The 21,542-nt window shown below is 43.4% G+C and overlaps 1 protein-coding gene across 3 annotated transcripts in view; it reads right to left on the minus strand.

Moving 5' to 3' along the window:
- ZC3H7A (zinc finger CCCH-type containing 7A) overlaps positions 1–21,542 on the minus strand; it is a 56,062-nt gene that overhangs the window by 30,458 nt on the left and 4,062 nt on the right. For all 3 annotated transcript variants that reach the window (XR_008446543.1, XM_054042995.1, XM_054042996.1), the window contains exons 2-5: positions 12,123–12,226; positions 10,465–10,504; positions 9,381–9,578; positions 7,967–8,125 (exon numbers count right to left, since the gene is read on the minus strand). Coding sequence is in view for 2 of the 3 variants with exons in the window: in XM_054042995.1 (XP_053898970.1) it covers positions 7,967–8,125; positions 9,381–9,578; positions 10,465–10,504; positions 12,123–12,190 (465 nt within the window). In the remaining variant the exon portion in view is untranslated. The remainder of the gene's footprint in view (positions 1–7,966; positions 8,126–9,380; positions 9,579–10,464; positions 10,505–12,122; positions 12,227–21,542) is intronic.

Here is a 21,542-nt window from a genome sequence, read left to right on the forward strand (position 1 = left end):
ACTTACTCTTCTCAGGGAGCTGGCGTACGGAGTCTATGGGAGAGTGCTCTGCCATTGATTTAGCGGGTCTTCACCAGACCCACTAAATCGACACCGTTTCATTGATCACAGCAGTGCCGATCTACCGGTGAGTGTAAACATGGCCTTAAGAGTATATTTGACGTCAAGATTCATAATGGCCCTTTTGTTGACAGTTCAGATGGTAAGAAATTTCTTACCATCTACAAAAAGGAAATTTTTGTGGTCTGCTGGTTTTTTTTTTTTTTTTTTTTTAAACTTCATTTGTTTTCAATTCATACTGAAGCCTCTCAAAATTAACTCACTGCACAATGAATACTGCACTGGATGTGAACCAAGCCTTTTGTTAATTGCGTAGACTGGCACAAGTATTTTCCAGTAAAATGTTGTACTTTACATTATAAGCCTCTAAATCATATTTAAATATTATTGGCCACTTTCCAACTGTAGTAGTCAAACCCCTTTACTGACTATACAGAAATTCTAACACTGTTACCTAATCCATTTGCTTTAAAGTAAAACTCTTACTACCACGATTCTCAGATTGAGGATCCCATGCCACAAGTGGCTCTTTAATGCATCTCCTGCGGTTCTTTGCAGCATATGCTATTAAAACACAATGTGATTTAACTATTAACCAATCAGGATGCTTTTACTATGTTATTAACCAACTGTTATTGATAAAATAATATGTAGTCAGTCATTTTGCTGTAAGAATACAAACTAAGTATTTCCCATCATACAGTTTAAATATGAATATGTAGCATATAGTGTGAATTCATTGTTTCATTTACTACTTGGCTCTTTTGGGTAATGTGGATTGCTAATTTGGCTCCTGAACCACTGAGGTCTGAGTATCACTGCTCTAAAAGAACCTCACTGATAGCATCCATACATACTAGCAAAAACAAACAAAAAACTATACCGCGAGTCAATTTTCCTTGCTGAAAAAGATTAGACAACTGTGTCAGCTCTACTTATTTTGAGGGCCCTAGTTTTTCCTCCCCCCCAAAAACAAACAAACAAAAAAACACAACCCACATATTTCTTAGCTTCCACACAGAAAACAGGTACAGTAACTCCTCACTTATCGTTGTAGTTATGTTCCTGAAAAATGCGACTTTAAGCGAAACAACGTTAAGCGAATCCAATTTCCCCATAAGAATAATGTAAATGGGGGGGGGGGCGGGAGGGGTTAGGTTCCAGGGAAATTTTTTTCACCAGACAAAAAACTATATATTATATAGATATACACACAGTATATGTTTTAAATAAACAATTTAATACTGTTCACAGCTATGATGATTGTGAAGCTTGGTTGAGCTGGTAAAGCTAGAGGGTGGAAGAGGTGGGATATTTCCCAGGGAATGCCTTGCTGCTAAATCAGGGTTCTCAAACTTTTGTACTGGTGACCCCTTTCACATAGCAAGCCTCTGAGTGCAACCCCACCATATAAATTAAAAATACTTTTTTATATATTTAACACCATTATAAATGCTGGAGGCAAAGCAGGGTTTGGGGTGGAGGCTGGCAGCTCACGAACCCCCCATGTAATAACCTCATGACCCCCTAAGGGGTCCCAACCCCCAGTTTGAGAACCCCTGTGCTAAATGATGAACTAGCACTCGGCTGAGCCCTCAAGGGTTAACACATTGTTGTTAATATAGCCTCTCACTCTACAAGGCAGCAGGAACGGAGGGGAGGGGAGGGGAGATTGTCTGTCTGTCTGCTATGCTCACACCTTGGGGAGAGGGGGGAGAGAGAGAGAAATGCACACTGCCTACACTCTTAAGTGCATTGTCTTTTTAAGTGGATCAGGAAGTTGAGACAGCAGCTGCTGCCCCAGGCTCTCTCTGTCTCTCTCCATCAGTGTCTCCACCCTGCTCTATATGGAGAAGGGGTAAGCGGGGTGTAGGAGCAGGGGGAAAGGGGACACCCTGACATTAGCCCCCCTCACCCCCGGCACAGCAAGCAGGAGGCTTGGGGAGCAGCTCCAAGGCAGAGGGCAGGAGCAGCACATGGCAGTGGGGGGAGGGATAGCTGCAATTGCTAGGCTGCTGGCAGCTGCTGCACAGGGAACTTAGGCCTGGTCTACACTACGGGTTTAGGTCGACTTTAGCAGCGTTAAACCGAATGAAGCCTGGACACGTCCACACAACGAAGCCCTTTCTTTCGACTTAAAGGGTCCTTTAAACCGGTTTCTTTACACCACCTCCGACGAGGGGATTAGCGATAAAACCGGCCTTTGCGGGTTGGAATTGGGGTAGTGTGGACGGAATTCGACGTTATTGGCCTCCGGGAACTATCCCACAGTGCTTCATTGTGACCGCTCTGGACAGCACTCTCAACTCAGATGCACTGACCAGGTAGACAGGAAAAGACCCGCGAATGTTTGAATTTCATTTCCTGTTTGCCCAGCGTGGAGAGCACAGGTGACCACGCAGAGCTCATCAGCACAGGTAACCGTGATGGAGTCCCAGGATCGCAAAAGAGCTCCAGCATGGGCCGAACGGGAGGTACGAGATCTGCTCGCCATATGGGGAGATGAAACACTGATAGCTGAACTCCGTAGCAGTAAAAGAAATGGAAAAAAGTATTAGAAAAGATCTCCAAGGCCATGAAGGACCGAGGCCATAACAGGGGGACACAGCAGTGCCGCGTGAAAATTAAGGAGCTACGGCAAGCTTACCACAAAGCCAGAGAAGCAAACGGAAGGTCCGGGGCAGAGTCGCAAACTTGCCGCTACTACGCGGAGCTGCATGCGATCCTAGGGGGTGCAGCCACCACTACCCCAACCGTGTGCTATGACTCTCTCACTGGAGAAACACACAGGGAAGACGGTTCGGGGAACGAGGAAGATGACGATGGAGGTACTGTAGGTAGCTCACAGCAGCAAGGAAGCGGAGAAACCGGTTTCCCCAACAGCCAGGATATGTTTGTGACCCTGGACCTGGAACCAGTAACCCCCGAACTCACCCAAGACCTTCAGGGCACACAGGAGACCTCTGGTGAGTGTAACTTTGTAAATATTTGTAAACATTACAAAAAAAAAAAGCAAGCGTGTTTAATGATTAATTTGCCCTGGCAATCGCGGCCAGTACATCTACTGGAAAAGTCTGTTAACGTGTATGGGGATGGAGCGGAAATAATCCAGGGACATCTCCAGAAAGCTCTCCTGGTTGAAATGGGGTGATTTTATTAAGGGGACATTCAGAGGCGCCCGTTCTTGCTCTTCTGACCAGAAATGTTCCCCGCTGTTAACCACGCGGTGGGGGGAGGGGTGAAGTGATCATCCCAGAGAATCGTGTGTGTGTGTGGGGGGGGTGGTTTACTTGTGTTTGTGCCGCATGTTAACCGGGAAACCGCAGCCCCTCCTTTTACATTGAAACCCCATTTTAAATGGACAACCCAATTCATCCTTGATATGGGAAATGCGCTGCTGTTTGCAACCTTTCCCGCATGTTAAGAAGGTTAAAAAAGCCAAAACACTGTGGCCTACCATGGCTGCCTGCAAGCCGAAATATGCGACCTTGTAATGAAAGAGTGTACCCATTGTTCTCTAAAATGTGTCTTTTTTAACCACCTCTCCCTTCTCCTCCACCAGCTGCAAATGTTTCTCCTTCGCAGAGGCTCGTGAACATTAGAAAGAGAAAACGTAGGACGAGGGACGATATGTTCACGGAGCTGCAGATGTCCTCCCACGCTGATAGAGCACAGCAGAATGCGTGGAGGCAGTCAATGTCGGAGATGAGAAAAGCCTAATATGAACGAGAGGAGAGGTGGCGGGCTGAATCGCGGGATGAACAGAGCAAGTGGCGGGCTGAAGACGATAGGTGGCGTCAGCTTGCAGACAGACGGCAAGAGGCAATGCTCCGGCTGCTGGAGCATCAAACTGATATGCTCGAGCGTATGGTTGAGTTGCAGGAAAGGCAGCAGGAGCAGAGACCGCCGCTACAGCCCCTGTGTAACCAACAGCCCTCCTCCCCAAGTTCCATAGCCTCCTCACCAAGACGCCCAAGAACACGGTGGGGGGGCCTCCGTCCACCCAGTTACTCCACCCCAGATGATCGACCAAGCATCAGAAGGCTGGCCTTCAATAAGAGTTAAAGTTTTAAAATGCAGTGTGTCCTTTTCCCTCCTTCCCCACCCATCCCAGGCTACCTTGGCAATTATCCCCCTACTTCTGTGAGGAACTAATAAAGAATGCATGAATGTGAAAAAACAATGACTTTATTGCCTCTGCAAGCGGGAGGGGAGGGTGGGGTGGGGTGGTTGGTTTACAGGGAAGTAGAGTGAACTGGGTCGGGGGGGGGGGGTTGGAGGGTTCATCAAGGAGAAACAAACAGAAGTTTCACACAGTAGCCTGGCCAGTCACAAAACTCGTTTTCAAAGCTTCTCTGATGCGCACCGCGCCCTGCTGTGCTCCTCTAACCGCCCTGGTGTCTGGCTGCGTGTAATCAGCGGCCAGGCGAGTTGCCTCAACCTCCCACCCCGCCATAAAGGTCTCCCCCTTATTCTCACAGATATTGTGGAGCGCACAGCAAGCAGCAATAACAATGGGGATATTCTTTTCGCTGAGGTCTGAGCGAGTCAGTAAGCTGCGCCAGCGCGCTTTTAAACGTCCAAATGCACATTCCACCACCATTCGGCACTTGCTCAGCCTGTAGTTGAACAGGTCCTGACTCCTGTCCAGGCTGCCTGTGTACGGCTTCATGAGCCATGGCATTAAGGGGTAGGCTGGGTCCCCAAGGATCACGATAGGCATTTCAACATCCCCAATGGTCACTTTCTGGTCCGGGAAGAAAGTCCCTTCCTCTAGCTTTCGAAACAGACCAGAGTGCCTGAAGACGCGAGCATCATGTACCTTTCCCGGCCATCCCACGTTGATGTTGGTGAAACGTCCCTTGTGATCCACCAGGGCTTGCAGCAGCATTGAAAAGTACCCCTTGCGGTTTACGTAGTCGGTGGCTTGGTGCTCCGTCTATGGCCCCGCCACAGTTTGGGAATCCCATTTCAGCAAAACCATCCACTATTGACTGCACGTTGCCCAGAGTCACTACCCTTGATATCACCAGGTCTTTCATTGCCCTGGCAAATTGGATCACAGCAGCCCCCACCGTAGATTTGCCCACTCCAAATTGATTCCCGACTGACCAGTAGCTGTCTGGCGTTGCAAGCTTCCACAGGGCTATCGCCACTCGCTTCTCAACTGTGAGGGCTGCTCTCATCTTGGTATCCTGGCGTTTCAGGGCAGGGGAAAGCAAGTCACAAAGTTCCATGAAAGTGCCCTTACGCATGCGAAAGTTTCGCAGCCACTGGGAATCGTCCCATACCTGCAGCACGATGCGGTCCCACCAGTCTGTGCTTGTTTCCCTGGCCCAGAATCGTCGTTCCACGGCATGAACCTGCCCCAGTGACACCATGATTTCCACATTGCTGGGGCCTGTGCCTTGTGAGAGGTCTATGTCCATGTCAATTTCCTCATCACTCTCGTCGCCGCACTGCAATCGCCTCCTCGCCTGGTCCGGGTTTCGCCTTGGCATGTCCTGGCTCTGCATATACTCCAGGACAATGCGCGTGGTGTTCATAGTGCTCATAATTGCCGCGGTGATCTGAGCGGGCTCCATGATCCCAGTGCTAGCTATGGCGCCTGGTCAGAAAAAAGGCGCGAAAGTAGTATCTGATGGACCAGGAGAAGGAGGGAGGGCGGGAGGGAGGGAGGGCCGAGTGACGACATGGTGTACAGGTACAGGAACAGGGAGAAACACAAACAACTGTCACACAGAATGGTCCCCCCAAAGATTAAACTGAAAACCCTGGGCTTAGCAGGCCATTGATTTCACAGAGGAAGGGGAAGCAAATGAATACAGAACAAATCTATTTTTTACATCTTAAGCTGGCAGGCGACGGTGCAGCATGAGTGATAGCCTCTCCAGTACGATGATGATGGATACCAATCATAATATACCATCATCTGCCAAAAGGCAAGGGGCTGCTGCTGTGTAGCAATGCAGCCCCACGTCCGCCAGCCCCACGTCCGCTAGCACCCAGCATCGCCCTCGGCCTCTTCTGGGTGCTTAGCAGACAATACTGGGCAATGGGCAATTGGCAGAAAATAGTATATTACGATTGGTAGCCATCATCATCGAAACATGTCTGCCCAGGTGGCCATGATTGACAGCCACTCCAGTATGACGACGACGGGTACCAGTCATAATATACCATCTCCTACCAAAGGGCAAGGGGCAGGTGCAATGCAGCCCTACGGCTGCCAGCCCCACAGCTATCACTCATGCTACACCGTCTACCGCCAAAAGGCAGTTAACAGCTGCTGCTGTGTAGCAATGCAGTCCCACGTCTGCCGGCACCCAGAGGACATATGGTGACGGTGAGCTCAGCTGAGCTGAGCGGGCTCCATGCTTGCTGTGGTATGTTGTCTGCACAGGTAACCCAGGTAAAAAGGCGCGAATCTATTGTCTGCCGTTGCTGTGACGAGGGGGGAGGGGCCTGACGACATGTACCCAGAACCGCCCGCGACACTGTTTTGCATCATCTGGGCATTGGGATCTCAACCCAGAATTCAAAGAAAAGGCGCGAACCGCTTCTCGGCTCTCTGAGCTGTGGCGCAAACGTAGTATCTGACGGACTAGGGAAAGGAGGGAGGGCGGGCCGAGTGACGACATGGCGTACAGGCACAGGGAATTAAAATCAAGAACGGTGGCTGTGCATCAGGGAGAGACACAAACAACTGTCACACAGAATGGTCCCCCCCAAAGATTAAACTGAAAACCCTGGGTTTAGCGGGCCGTTGATTTGATGGAGGGAGGGGGAAGCAAATGAATACAGAGCAAATCTATTTTTTACATCTTAAGACGACGGTGCAGCGTGACTGATAGCCCTCGGCATCTTTCTGGGTGCTTGGCAGCAAATACGGGGCGGTGTATGACGATGGTCTTCAGGCCTATTGCACGATCGGCTGCTCAGGGAAGACTCTGCTAACGTGCGATGACCCGACTTGTAATAGGCCGGTTAACAGTCGTAATACACCATCTACTGCCAAAAGGCAAGCCCCACGGCTGCCAGCACCCAGATCGCCGATGAAGGCTACCAGTCTACTGCACCGTCTACCGCCAAAAGGCAGTTAGCAACTGCTGCTGTGTAGCAATGCAGTCCCACGTCTGCCGGCACCCAGAGGACATATGGTGACGGTGAGCTCAGCTGAGCGGGCTCCATGTTGTCTGCACAGGTAACCCAGGTAACCCAGGTAAAAAGGCGCAAATCTATTGTCTGCCGTTGCTGTGACGGGGGAGGGAGGGGCCTGACGACATGTACCCAGAACCGCCCGCGACACTGTTTTGCATCATCCGGGCATTGGGATCTCAATCCAGAATTCCAAGGGGCGGCGGAGACTGCGGGAACTGTGGGATAGCTGTGGGATAGCTACCCATAGTGCAATGCTCCGGAAGTCGACGCTAGCCTTGTACTGTGGACGCGGTCCGCCGACTAGAGCACCTAGAGCATTTTATGTGTGGACACACACAATCGGCTGTATACAACCGATTTCAATAAAAGCGGCTTCTATAAATTCGAACTAATTTCGTAGTGTAGACATACCCTTAGGGGAGTGGGGAGCTGATAGGGGGGCTGCCGGTCCACCCTGGTTCCAAGCCCCCACCAGCTAGCTGCAACAGGCTGCTCTTCCTGCAAGCAGTGGACAAAGCAGGCGGCTGCCAAATGACATTAGAAATGAGTATTGCACAACTTTAAACGAGCATGTTCCCTAGTTGATCAGCAACGTAACAATGAAACAACATTAACCGGGACGACTTTAAGTGAGGAGTTACTGTACAATGAATAAGTATTGGAGAAAACATTGCACTACATAAAGTACCAGCTATTTCCAGAACATTATTTGTAAAGTAAATTTAACAACATATAATTTACTTACTTGTGGTACAGCCAGAGAGCATTTTGCTACAACATCATAAGCCTTCTTATACCTTCCTAATTCATTTAAGGCTTTGGATTTCCGATACAGAGCTCTGAAATTATTTTCATTTAATCTTAAAGCTATTTCACAATCTTCTAGAACTTTATCATGCAATCTCTGTGAGAAAGGAAAAAAGTTTAAGGGCTTATTCAACAAATAATATTTTGTTGCTAGAGCAGTAGATTCAAATAGCCTATATTTAAATAAAAAAACTGCTGAAAAACTGTACAGTTCCCAAGTAAGCTATCTTCTTAGGATATTCCTTTTTCCTAATGTTTTACTTCTGGATAAAAGTGAGTAACTCTGACCCAAAATTCACCAGCTGGTTTATTGTTCTTACTATAAGCATGGAATGCTGTGCAGTCAGATTGCAAATGAAGACAGTATTTTGCCAAAGTATGCTAGAACCCTCTTTGTAGTCCAGCTAAAACATAATTCAACCAGGTAGCACGGCAGAGTAGTTACCTTACAAAGTGAGAGTTCACGCAGCAAAAATACTAAAGCCTGCTTGTACTAAGCCTCATGATCCTAGTTTATATTATTTGACAGAAGTGCAGTGTATCTGGCTAGCAGAAAGACAAACAGCTCTATTACTTGGACAGATTCTGGATAGTTCAGTTCTGGATGAATCAAAGGTAGAAGTAGTATAAGTTTAAGATTTTATTTTAAATTCATTCTGGAAATAAGACAGGATTTTCTTTATGTAGTTGGACAGGAAAGAAACAGTAATAATGCCTTTGGTTCATTAATTCTTTGTACTTTATAGCTGTTGATGTACCAGTAAATGGATCACTAATGGTAAATGACAAATGGAAAATTTTAGAAGAGGCACCACAGATTATTTGTGTGAGGAGGAAGTACATTGCCTCATTCATTAGCAACTTTTCTAGACAATTAAGGAGCAGCACTGGTACTATATATACACTTATGCTAACTACATAGGTCACCCTGGTTGAAAAGGACCACGTGTAACCGAAGTATAAAGCCCAGTGAAAATAGGGGGTCATTAAGATCCCCCTCTTCCCCCCCTCCCCCCAAGAACCATGTCCACCCACAGGCAAAAAGACAGTAGGGAAGTGGGAATATTAGCTGTACAAATCCTATCTGAAGGATGAACCTATCGCTTTATCAGCATTTGGGCCTGGTATGACCATTTTATATTAGTAGGATACTTCTAGTATTATTGTCTAACAATATCTAGAAGACACATGCTTACATATTTAAAGGAGAGAAGATAGAGAAGCTTCGAGTTTTGACAATTCTCAAACCATAACCAAGAGCCCTTTATCTACTAGTGAATTTTCTATGGCTTCATGTTTTGTTAATGTACTCTATCTGAAAAGTAGCAAAAGCTTAAATAAAAATAACTTACCAAATTTGAGTAACATGCTATCCGGTTTACATGCAGCTTCTCTAGTATTTCATTGGAAATGTGGATTTCTTCAGAATTGGCATAATCTGATATGTTTAAAGCTTCTGTATAGTGGCTCAGTGACCTTCCCCAATCACCTTCTCGGTATGCATCATTCCCTTCATTGAAGAGATTTCTAACAAGCTCTTGTATGAATAACTGGAACAAAGAAACACTCATGAACAGAAGAACTCTCTGCAAACATTTCATACTTCTGAATACATAACTCACAATTTTCTCGCAACAAGTTAATGGGAAAAAAATTGAATGCAAAGATTGGTTTCCAGGTTAAAAGAAAATACACTATATAAAAGTAGCAAGAGAAGTATTATTTAGGCATTTGTAAGGTACTCATTACCAAAAGAACCTAGACATAAATGTAGGGCCACAACTGTTGACAAAGCAGCTCATGAAAGATGTACGACGCGCGCGCGCACACACACACTATTTTTTTTATATATATATATATATATTATATAAAAAATTTATTCAGATTCTGGTATTTCACACTGAAGTCTCAGAAGGGAAATGTTTGGATCAGACCAATTGCCCGTTCATGTCCAAGACTCAAACCACTGAGAAAGGAGAGTTTTAATACCAATTACCAGTTATCTACAACTTCAGAAAGAAGCTGGTAGATTCATATGGTGAAGCTATTTCCTCCTGACCAGCAATGAGGTGCTAAACTAATTTTACTGAAAATAGAACACGAGCTTGATTCTTGAAATTGTAGGATCTAAATTTGTAGCCCAAGGTTGAGTGAACTGGCAGTTAAAAAATTCTCTCTGAGCTACTATACAAGTTATTTCTGTGCATTCAAATATTTGATTATATACATGGCAGGGTGGGACAAGATAGTGAAAGGTAAATACCACTGTAGTTTATCACTATTAAAAACTAGTAAAAATGTCACTTAGACCCTCAGAAAAACTTTGCAAGTTTTTTGTTTTTTTGTTTTGTTTTTTTAAAACCACCACAAGGAAGAGATTTCCACCCATTATAGAATCATATGTTTCTAATAGATTTCAGAAAATAACTCCATTACCTCATACTGTTCTTGTGTCCCTGGATAGGGCAAAGTAGACCTAGGAATTAAAGATAAGCAAATTTTGTAAATGAATAGATTGTTAAAAACAAATATTCAACTTAAGGGTTCTGAGTGCTACAGACAAAACTAATACATTCCCTGAGCACCATCCCTTTTGTATACTAATGAGGCAGGAGTCCTAGGGAAAAGAGTAGCTGTTAATTACATGATTGCACACTATTGTAATGCTTATGCACCAATAGCCTAAATTAAGGGTGCATGGTCAGCCTTAATTCTGGCATTTCCTAACTTCCAAGTACTTGATTCAGCAACCTTAATGTAGTCTTTGAAAATGCATCCCTACATACACAGGAGAGGGGGACAGGTAGAAAGAGAGAGAAAAAAAAATGTTTGGGGGCGCTAACTGACCCCCTCCCACTTCTATAATTTTAATCAGCATAGAACTCCCACACCCTGATCAGATACATTCTGACATCAGTACAGGGTGGGTAATCACTTCCTCAAGCAGCCAGTGCTGCCCTGGGAACTGAAGAGAGACAAGACCATTTCTGCTTCAAACTGCAACTAAACAATATTGGGAGGTAAAGAGCACAGGAAGGATCACCTTACTTTTGCTCCATTGAGAATCTGTGGCAGTCTATAAATGGGAAAGGGAAGAATTTCCCTTCCCCTGAAAATAGCGATAGCTGGGATGGACTAAGGAGCTCAGTAGGCCGGTTGCGGGGAAACAAGCCTTCCATGTTGGAGCACCCCATTCCTCTCTCTGAGGTTTAAAGAGCTGCTCTTTCTCCCAGCAGCCTGTCTGAACTGCCACGTTGTGATAAGAGAGGAAAGCTTGCGTGTCTTCTGCTCTCCAAGGCCTCTCCTCCCACTCCATTTCCAGGTTGGAGTAGGCAAATATCCTGCTTTGAGAAGGGGCTGTGTATGATGGGAAAACACAGGCCCTCACCGTTTCCTCCTCCAGTATTACATTAAAAGGGCTTTTAGGCACATAGATAGGAGATGAACTCTACATTCAAGAAAAAAAAAAAAAAAGAACAGGAGTACTTGTGGTATCTTAGAGACTAACAAATTTATTTGAGCATAAGCTTTCGTGGGCTACAGCCCACTTCATCGGATGCATAGAATGGAACATATAGTAAGGAGATATATATACACATACAGAGAACATGAAAAGATGGGAATTGCCCTACCAACTAACATTCAAGGTCAGCAGATGTTACTACAAATAGCCTGCTGAGCTCCTCTGGAGCACACTTTCACTATCTGCACTACACTCACAGCTTCCCCAAACATACAGGTGTTCTTTTCTCTCCCCATATTCGACAACTGCTGTTTGGAGTAACAGTCTTCGCTCTTCAAAGTGCTTCACCTGGCTTACCCCAATGACACACAATGCCACATGAAAACAGGAGACCTATCTCCTACTTTTGTTAAAGCAAATGGGAGGTCAATTTGAAGCCACTAAACATTTAAAACAAGAGTATGTTGAAATGTGCATACAAAATGAAGTTTGATTGGCCAAAAGCTCACCCTTATCTCACTCTTTAAAAAGACAGTATAAATAAAAGGACTAGCCACATTTTAAGTAGGACTGCGCGCACACACACACACACACACAAAACCCTATAAGAACATCTGTCATAAGATCTTACTGTATAAATTGCAATCCTTTCTTGATGTCCTGCTGTCTGATGCTTCTGTCTTCAGGTACACTGGACATGTTACCCCGCACATCCACTTTTTAATTCTGCAGTTTCTGAAAGAATAAACAGAGGCTTTTAACATGGCCCACTCGCTAGCATATTTGCCTCTAGACGAGAAGGTTCAAATCTCATACCAGGGCGAGGTTCAATAACAATGCTGATTCTGCACTGAAGTAGGAACGAGAAGACATTTTTTCCAGACAATGCATTAAACTTAAGTTCATACCAGGGTGGGTATAAGCCGAGTGACTAACCCAACATTCTCTTCCCTCCCACCCCCCCGAGTTGCATGCAACAATTTCAAAGAGTACCTCCCAGCCAATCTCTGTTTCTATTCCTCTCACCTGCTGAGAAAGTTATTCCTGCACTCATAAAGGACTAGATAGATTTATAAGTGAAGTGTGTCAGCACCTCTGCAAAAATAGCCAGGCTAACCACTACCAAATAGTGGTAAGTGCTCTGGCTATTTGTGGACTTGTCCACTCTAAATGGCGAAGGACCACGTTACAGTTTCAAACAAGCTTGGCAAGCTGTCAGTTGAACACTTATTTGACCCTGGTCAAATATTCCAGCAAGAATGCCCTAACATAGGCTATGGCTACCTCTTTGATTCCATCAAGTACTCCTGGAGGAATTCTGCGTCACTGCACATGCAGAATTTACGCAGAAATTAATGTTGTGAGTGCAGGATTTCCTTTTTCTCCCACAGAAATGAGTTGGAGGTCCTGGCCACCACTAGGGGCCACTGGACCCAGCAGAGCCTAGCTTACAAGTAGAAGACACCAGGGTGGGGAGGGGGAGAGAAAGCAGGAGGAGGAGGAGATGGAGGACTCCCAGCAGCTGCAATTCTTGGCACACCCTGAAGGAAGGAGGCAGCATACAGGAAACTCCACACAAGCCTAGGACCCAGCATCAGGCTGTTACTCCCTCTGGATCCCTGGGCTCTGGGGGAGGTGGGGTGCAAGTATCGGGGCTGGGGAGAACCTCCAGCTGAGCTCTGAAGGAAGAAGGGGTGCAGGTGTCTGGGCTGGAGGGGCACCCCCCTGCTGGGCTCTGAGGGGAAAGGGGCATAGGAAACAGGGGTTTCTTTAACTCTGCTCCTGCAGGAAATTGTGTGTCTGTATTGTTACAGATGTAGTTGCTGAAATAAATTACCAAAATAACAAACCCGTGTGATTATATAGTGTTATTTTGACTAATAAAATATACAGAATTTTGCAGAATTTTAAAATATTGTGCGCATAATTTTTAGGCTTAAAATTCCCCCAGGAGTAATCATGGTGCCATTCTTTCATTTTTTATAACTTCATTTCATTCTGTCTCTAATTATTCTGAATTAAAACAACTCAGTTAAGTAACTTTTTTTGTAATTTGGCATAAGTACCTATGGTTAAGCCTACTGGAGATCATAAAGTCTTAATTGTGTGAGTTAACTGCGCTTAATCAACAGCCGTAAAAAAAGTTAACTAAAAAAAATTAATCGCAATTAAAAAAAATTAATAGTGATTAATCGCACTGTTAGAAAACAGAATACCAATTGAAATTTATTAAATATTTGTGGATGTTTTTCTATATTTTCAAATATATCGATTTCAATTACAACACAAAATACAAAGTACAGTGCTCACTATTTTTATTACAAATATTTGCACTGTAAAAATAAGAAACAAAAGAAACAGTATTTTTCAATTCCTCTCATACAAAGTACTGTACTGCAATCTCTATCATGAAAGTGCAACCTACAAATGTAGGGATTTTTTTCTTACATAACTGCACTCAAAACCAAAACAATGTAAAACTCGAGAGTCTACAAGTCCACTCAGTCCTACTTCTTCTTCAGCCAATTGCTAAGACAAACAAGTTTGTTTACATTTATGGGAGATTTTTGGACCAGTCAAATGCCCAACCCTATTCTCAAAAAACAAATTCACTGCACTACTGCTAAACTACCACCAGATGCTCACAAAATATTTTGCACCAATACTGCTGTTGTATTTCCTGCAAGGGAAATAAACTTGTAATACTGTTTCATTTATTACTGAAAAATATGTTGGAATACCCTCCAATATGAAGGATACCATATGAAGACAAAATCTAGAGAGATGTTTTCGCATCTTCATCTCCTAACTGCTGATAGATTTAAAAGCAAGATAATTGGATTCTAATTAGTAAGCCTCTCAGTTTTGTGATCAACACACATTAATTAAAATCCATCACAATGTTTGGCTTTCCTTTGACAAACCCAGAAAGAGCTCAAGTGTAGACATTTGTCTTTTGTGTCATAGCTTTAATACAAATTAATCTGATTAAGCCTTGGAAGAAACTAGAGGTATTGTTGAAATTAGGGATGTAAATATTGTTTAAAAAGTTAACTGTTTAAAACTTAAAATTAGATCCTTTAACCGGTTAAAGGGAAAGGGGCTGGGGCCCTCCGGCCGGGCCAGCCCAGGGCTGGGGATTAAAGGTAAGACTAATGCTTTCTGTTTGACCATTTAATAATTTATAACCGTAGTTAAAATATCATTCAATTTAACTCATTGGTCTTATTATCTTGTTTAATGGTCCTATATCCATTAAAGTTTAATCATTTGTTCAGATCATCAAATTATTTCTCTTCATCCCCCCGCCATTACAATAAAGGAGTGTCTACATTCAATGCTCTTGGTGTTCCTGACAATCTTAAAAATACACATAAGTCACTCCTTATATAAAAAGAGACAAAAAAGCAATACAGCACACCAGTTTCAATACAAGAATGCCCTAAGCGTGGCCCAATAGCCAATGCAATTCTATCTGCCCTCTAACTGCAATGCAAGAGCAATACCGATTCTGAAATGACGGAATTAACAGCAAGATATATTTCTTCAAACTATGGTTGAGTAAGATTGCTCCTAGAACAGAACTTGCTCAATGCTGAAAGTTACCATATAAGTGTACAGTTAAGCTGTGCTTCCTTCTGGAGGAAAAGGAAGGGTTTTTGTTTTATTTTTAAACAGAGCTGAATTTATTTTGTTTAAAAAAAATTATAAAGTTTAAAAACTGTATGTAATAAATTAAAGGATTCTATATTTCTATCAAGTTCCCATTTAATTTCATTAATTTTCCTAATATAGGAAGAATAGCCCTCAGGAAAAATCATATTCAGACAACCAAGAAGAAAGGAGGATTCTGATAAGTTAAGAAGACATTGTCCAACAAGTGTTCATGTGGAAAGGAAGTAATTTGTAATGGTTGGTTGAAAGTGAAATACTTTAGATATTTGTAATGCATAGTTTAAAAAGTTATTACACTCAGCATAGTTGTAAAAGGATATATTTCTCCCCAAAAGTCATTTTATGATAAATAGATTTGGGGAATTTAATCATGATATGTTTATAAATTATGTGTGCAGCTATTAGAAAAGTTGTCTAACGTGCCAATGGAAAATGCTAAGTGCATCCATAGATCAGTTGCTAGGACTGGACAACATGGGATGGATCATGCAATAATTGCCTTATTATATTCAATCCCTCTGAAGCATCTGGCATTGGCCACTGTTGGAAGACAGGATACTGGGCTAGGTGGACCACTGGTCTGATCCAGTATGGCCTCTCTCATGTCCTTATCAATTGGTCTCGCTCCTCTTCAATGCACAAATACATTTTTTCCTATAATTCATACAACACCCCTGACAACAGTAATTGGGGTATCTGTACTGTAACATTTAAAGAAAATAAGAAAATTTTCAAAAGCATTTGAGTTATTTAGGAGCCTAAGGGTATATATCTACACAGCATTTTGGAGCCCACAGGAACAAGCCTCTCAGGCTGGGCCAATAGACTTAGACTAGCATGGATCTATACTAATCAGTTCAAATGAAAATTTAGAGCCAATTCAAAGCTTCATCCAAAAAGCTCTAACTGTCCACACTGACAATTGAACTATGCTACAGAGAAAGAGGACTGTGGAAATGGATTCCTATCCTAAACAAATGTTCTTGACTGCTCAGAAAGAAGAGGAAGCAACCATGAGTAACATTTTGTTCTCGGATGAAGTTCTCACAAAAGGGCAACAAACCTAAACAAAAACAGTCATCTGTTATTTACGCACTTTTGACCTTTACCATGCTCAACCTATAAACTCAACCTGTGGAACAGGTGAAGATAATTTGTTCAAACTTTAAACACACACACTTCTAGGCTGAGAAAATTCCAGGCTATAAGATACTTCAGCCAAAAGGTAGATTTTCCAGATGAGCAACTTTAATAAAAATCTAGAAGTAACCCTAAAGCATTTACTGTTAATACCTTGCATTTTTCTAATGCCTTTCATCCAAGGACCTTAAAAAGCTACATCATCACTGTAAGGTATAAGAATTATTCCCATTTTAACCATGCCTAAAATGTCGCACAGAGTTGAAAAAGTCCCTAAAGTCATAAAGAAAGTTAGTGGAAGGACCTCAAGTTCTCTGTTCCACTGAATGTACAGAATTTCTTATTGTGACCCTTGATACCAAAGAGATAAAACAGAAAGTCAATTATAGCTAAGATTAAGAATATGCCACTGATACAAACTACTCCAAGTTTATTCATTCATTTGGGTACAAAGGCAACCTTCAATGATCCTTTTCCAGGATAGGAAATACACCATAAAAGCCTAGGACAATATACTTTAACATTTTCTCCACTGTTTTATATTTAACTTTCTTTTCTATGACTTTATCACTCACTTCTCAAGTGTTTTGAGATACAGGCAAGACAGATACAAAATAAACTTTGTAAAGTATTGTATAGTAGATGCACATGGCATAATGGTAAGCAATTCCAAGCACACATGCCAAAAGGCAGCATGCAAATACTTCTATCTGGGCATGTAAGCATCTCTGCTTCCCATCTTCACTACTCCATGGATTAAACTTCCAAATTCCAGTCACAGTAAGCGTGAGGAGATACAAGAAGGAACTGTCATGTAGGAAAACATCAAAGCCAGGCTGGACATATCTGCCACCACCTTCCCACAAAAAGAGAGGCAACTTCCCAAAACTCAGGTCTATGACAACTAATATGATGTCTACAATACCAACATTATTTACAGATTGATCTTGCCCACCCCATCCATTGTATGTACACCATAGAACAAGTCTGCATACATCATCAAGACCTTGGCAAATGATAGGACCAGTTTTATTCTGGTATAGTTCATGCCACCAGGCTCCTCAGTACATACAATCTTACAGAGAGAACAAGGGAGATGGAGTGGCAATAGTATTAGTATTTGACCTCGGATGAACTCCTTGAGTTCTCTAGCATGTACACCACAGAACAGTCTGATATGGAAATCCTAGCATTATCCAGATTGCTTTTCTTCTCCCAAACATACAACTGCCAGAGCTGTTGTGCATCAGAGCCACTGTTGAACAGATCGATATTAGCAGTGTTGTCAGCCCAAAGGTCAAAAATCAATTATTTGAACCCTAAAAAAATGAGATTGGCCCCCCCCAAAACCCAAGATTTTTAAAAGCAGAGAATATGTTGAGGTTTTTGTCTATCTTTTGATCCTTGACTTTACCCATCCACCCCCAGTATGAATGTGAGACACAATTAATGGTGCCACTACTCTCAAATTTATCAACATGATTTTGGCACCTGCTACAGAAGCTCTCAGCCCCACATCTGCCCATCCCCCTTCCGTCTACCCACTATCTCATTAATTCTCTAGCCCTCACCCCACCCGGCCTCATCTCTGTTCTTCCTGCACCTCAGGGGCTCTTCACTCACCACTCCCGGCCTAGAGGAGCTGCAGCAGGGTCTCCCACCTCCCCTTCCGGGCTGGCAGGCAGCACCTGGGGTTCTTCACCCACTCCTGTCCCCTCCAAAACCTGGTGTTGCAGTGAAGGAGAGTAAAGTGGGGAAGCAGCTGATGAACCATTCACTTGCTCACAAGACAGGCAGAAGGAGCAGAGCCACCCTGAGCTGCTGGGCTCTTTCTGCACCCGCCTCCTTCCTAGAAGAATGGTGTCTGCTCCTGAGGGGAGATAGAGAGGACTCTGTATGCTTGCTAATTGGCTGCTCTTCCCCAGAAAGCATGACACTGGGGAAAGCAGCCAGTCAGAAAAGGTTTCCCCACCAGGCATGGCTGAAACTTGCGAGGGCCTGAGCTTTTTGCACCATCATAAACACTGCTCCAACCCCAGCCAAACCTGTGTGACCCATGATAAGGTCACTAGAGTTGGCAATACTAGGCAGGTGGTGAATTGAGACTACTGCCTGGTGTGTAAAACTTACTTCATTTCCTCCCTAATCCTGTTTGTCTGTTTCACCTGCCTGCTATACCTTGTCAAAAGCCTAGATTGTGAGGTCTTTCAGGCAAGGAACACTTCCTTTGACATGTTTAGACAGTCACCTGAGGCCCCTATCTGCCTACCATAATACAAATAAGTTCAGTAATTCCTCACTTAAAGTTGTCCTGGTTAATGTTGTTTTGTTGCTGATCAATTAGAGAACATGCTCATTTAAAGGTGTGCAATGCTCCCTTATAATGTTGTTTGGCAGCCGCCTGCTTTGTCCACTGCTTGCAGAATGAGCAGCCTGTTGGAGCTAGCTGGTGGGGGCTTGGAACCAGGGTGGACCAGCAGCCCCCCTAAGTTCCCTGTGCAGCAAACGCCCAGCAGGATATCAACTGCCAGGCAGTTCATCTGTCCCTGCCCCCACTGCCGTTTGTTGCTCCTGCTGTCTGCCTTGGAGATGCTCCCAGAAGCCTCCTGCTTGCTGTGCGGGGGGGGAGAAGAGGGGTGCTAATGTCAGGGTTCCCCCCCACACTCCTGCACCCCATTTCCACAGAGCGGGGCAGGACGACACTACAGGGCTCAGGACAAGGGAGCTTGCTGGCAGCAGCTGCTGTCTCAACTTGCTAATCCACTTAAAAAGGCAGTGTACTTGGAGAGGGGTCAGCATCCTTAAAGGGGCAATGTGCGTCTCTCTCTCTCTCACACACACACACACACGGTGTGTGTGTCTGTCTCTCTCTGCCATGCTGTCTCCCCTCCCTCCATTCGTGCTGCCTTGTAGAGTGAGGCCACATTAACAACTTGTTAGCCCTTGAGGGCTCAGTCGAGTGCTAGTTCATCATTTAGCAGTGAGGCATTCCCTGGGAAATATCCCACCCTCTGACTCCACCACCTCAACCAAGCTTCACAATCATCATTGCTGTGCACAGTATTAAACTGTTGGTTTAAAACGTATAGAGCGTGTGTGTGTATGTGTATATATATATGTCTAAGTCTTTTGTCTGGCAAAAAAAAATTTCCCTGGAACCTAACCACCCCTCTTTAAATTAATTCTTATGGGGAAATTGGATTTGCTTAACTTAAAGTAGCATTTTTCAGGAACATAACTACAATGTTAAGTGAGGAGTTACTGCAATAAATAATTAAATCACCAACATTAATTGTACCAGGTGACTTGAATACTTGCTCAGATGACATCTTCAAGTCTGGCACAAAATCTCATATCCACTATTACCATGAGATTCAGCCAAGTTATCTTGAGTCGGACTTGCACAGTCAGATGTTCACTGATCCAACTGGCCTAGAGGAGGACAACAAAGGTACCCACAACTTTTGCTAGTCCACACACCATTTCTGACAAAGATCGGAACTTTTTCATCTCCCTATCTAAGGACTACATCACAAAGCTGTCTCCAGAGAGTGGATTTCCAAAAAGCTGTGATGGACAGTGTTCCTCTTCCACAGAGCCAGTGAACAGTTAGTTTGACAAGACCTTATAACCACAGATTGTTAAAAACCATTGCCTTCATAGTCCATACTATTCCCCAAAGGTTGCTGTCCAATGAAGAAGAATAGATGAAATGTAAAGGCAGCAGGTTGGAGCACCACTACTTCAAGGTCCACTCAGAACTGCAGGGCTTTGGAGCGAAGCTAGAGCGCAGAGCAGCTCCAGAGCAGTGGAGCTGCAGGTTTTTGCATGGAGCTGGAACAGAGCCGGAGCACAGCTCCAAAGCCCTGCCTGACTATGGAATAAAATTCCTGAATTACTGCTGTGAAGGTGACCAAAATAAATAAATAAATATATGTATTACTCCTCAGCCACTAAATCTTGACTAGCAAAACTGTTTTGAACAGACAGTCATCTTCACCATGAAGGACAAGAATTCATCCTATTTCACAGAAAAAGACCTTATACCACTAATGAATAACCTAGGCAATGCCTCCCTCCAGAAGGGCATTCTACCAGCAACTCTTAAACACAATGGGACAACTTGTTCCTAAGAAAGTCATCAATGGAAGGCAGTGTAGTAAGTGAAGTCTTCAGCATCAACCTCTCCTTCCTGAGCTGTACTATCAGATTTTTCTTTTTTACTAAATACCCCAAGCTGTCACCAAATTTTTGCGGTTTTGTTTTCCTCATCAATTTTTGCAAGTACACTTTTTACCCTCAATAGCCCATTTGATTCACCCTGATGTAAAAGGCTTGGACACTTCCTTTCCCTCCACCATTGGACAAGACAGGAGCCTCTTCTATTTTCTGCAATATCTGATGCACTCAATGAACATTTTAAAGGCTTGCTCTAACATCCAGAATGTGCCAGAGATTCTTCTTTAGGTACAAGAAATTTGGACTCAACAATAACAAAACTGTCATGAAGATCTAGGAAAGAAATTCATCATGAGAATAAGGTACACTCCATCCACATGAAATGTACAGAACTGCATTATCACCAAATATGCAGCCACCTCTGATATTCATATGACGAATGTCAGTGAAAGTAGATCACTTTGATCAACTACTAAAACTCAAAACAAATAATCAGCACCACACATTTTCTATACAGCACTTCTCATCCAAAGATCCTGGAGCACTTTACAAAGGAAGGCAAGTATCATTATCCCCCTTTGCAAAATAGGGAAACTGAAACTTTGATACAGAAGTTAAGTGACTTGCCCAAGGTCACAAATTAGGTTAGCAAAAGACTCTTTGAAGCAAGAAAACTGTTAGCCAGAAACATTAATTATAAAATAGAAACGTTAGACACTAGAGTTGCAAAAAACTGTATTTAGGGGCAATAGCCAGAATTCAGCAGGTCTGACCAGTTTCAAGAATTAGCATATCACAAACTTTAAGACCTATGTATGCAACCTCAGAGTGTAGTATTAAAAAAGTCATTTTAAGTCAAGCTAATGAAAACCTCAATTAATAGAAAACAGTTGCTAACAATAAGACTATCATCTTTATTAACTTCCTCTCAATTTTTGATTGTTTGAAAAGGGTAAAACTGTCAAAGACCCGAACAGAATGCTGCAAAATATTGTCTAAAAGTGTAGCCAGTTGACTACACATATGGTTTGTTATTAAGAATGCTTAAGAGATCAAT

The sequence above is a fragment of the Malaclemys terrapin genome, chromosome 10, assembly GCF_027887155.1.
Source record: "Malaclemys terrapin pileata isolate rMalTer1 chromosome 10, rMalTer1.hap1, whole genome shotgun sequence".
Lineage (NCBI taxonomy): Eukaryota > Metazoa > Chordata > Testudines > Emydidae > Malaclemys > Malaclemys terrapin.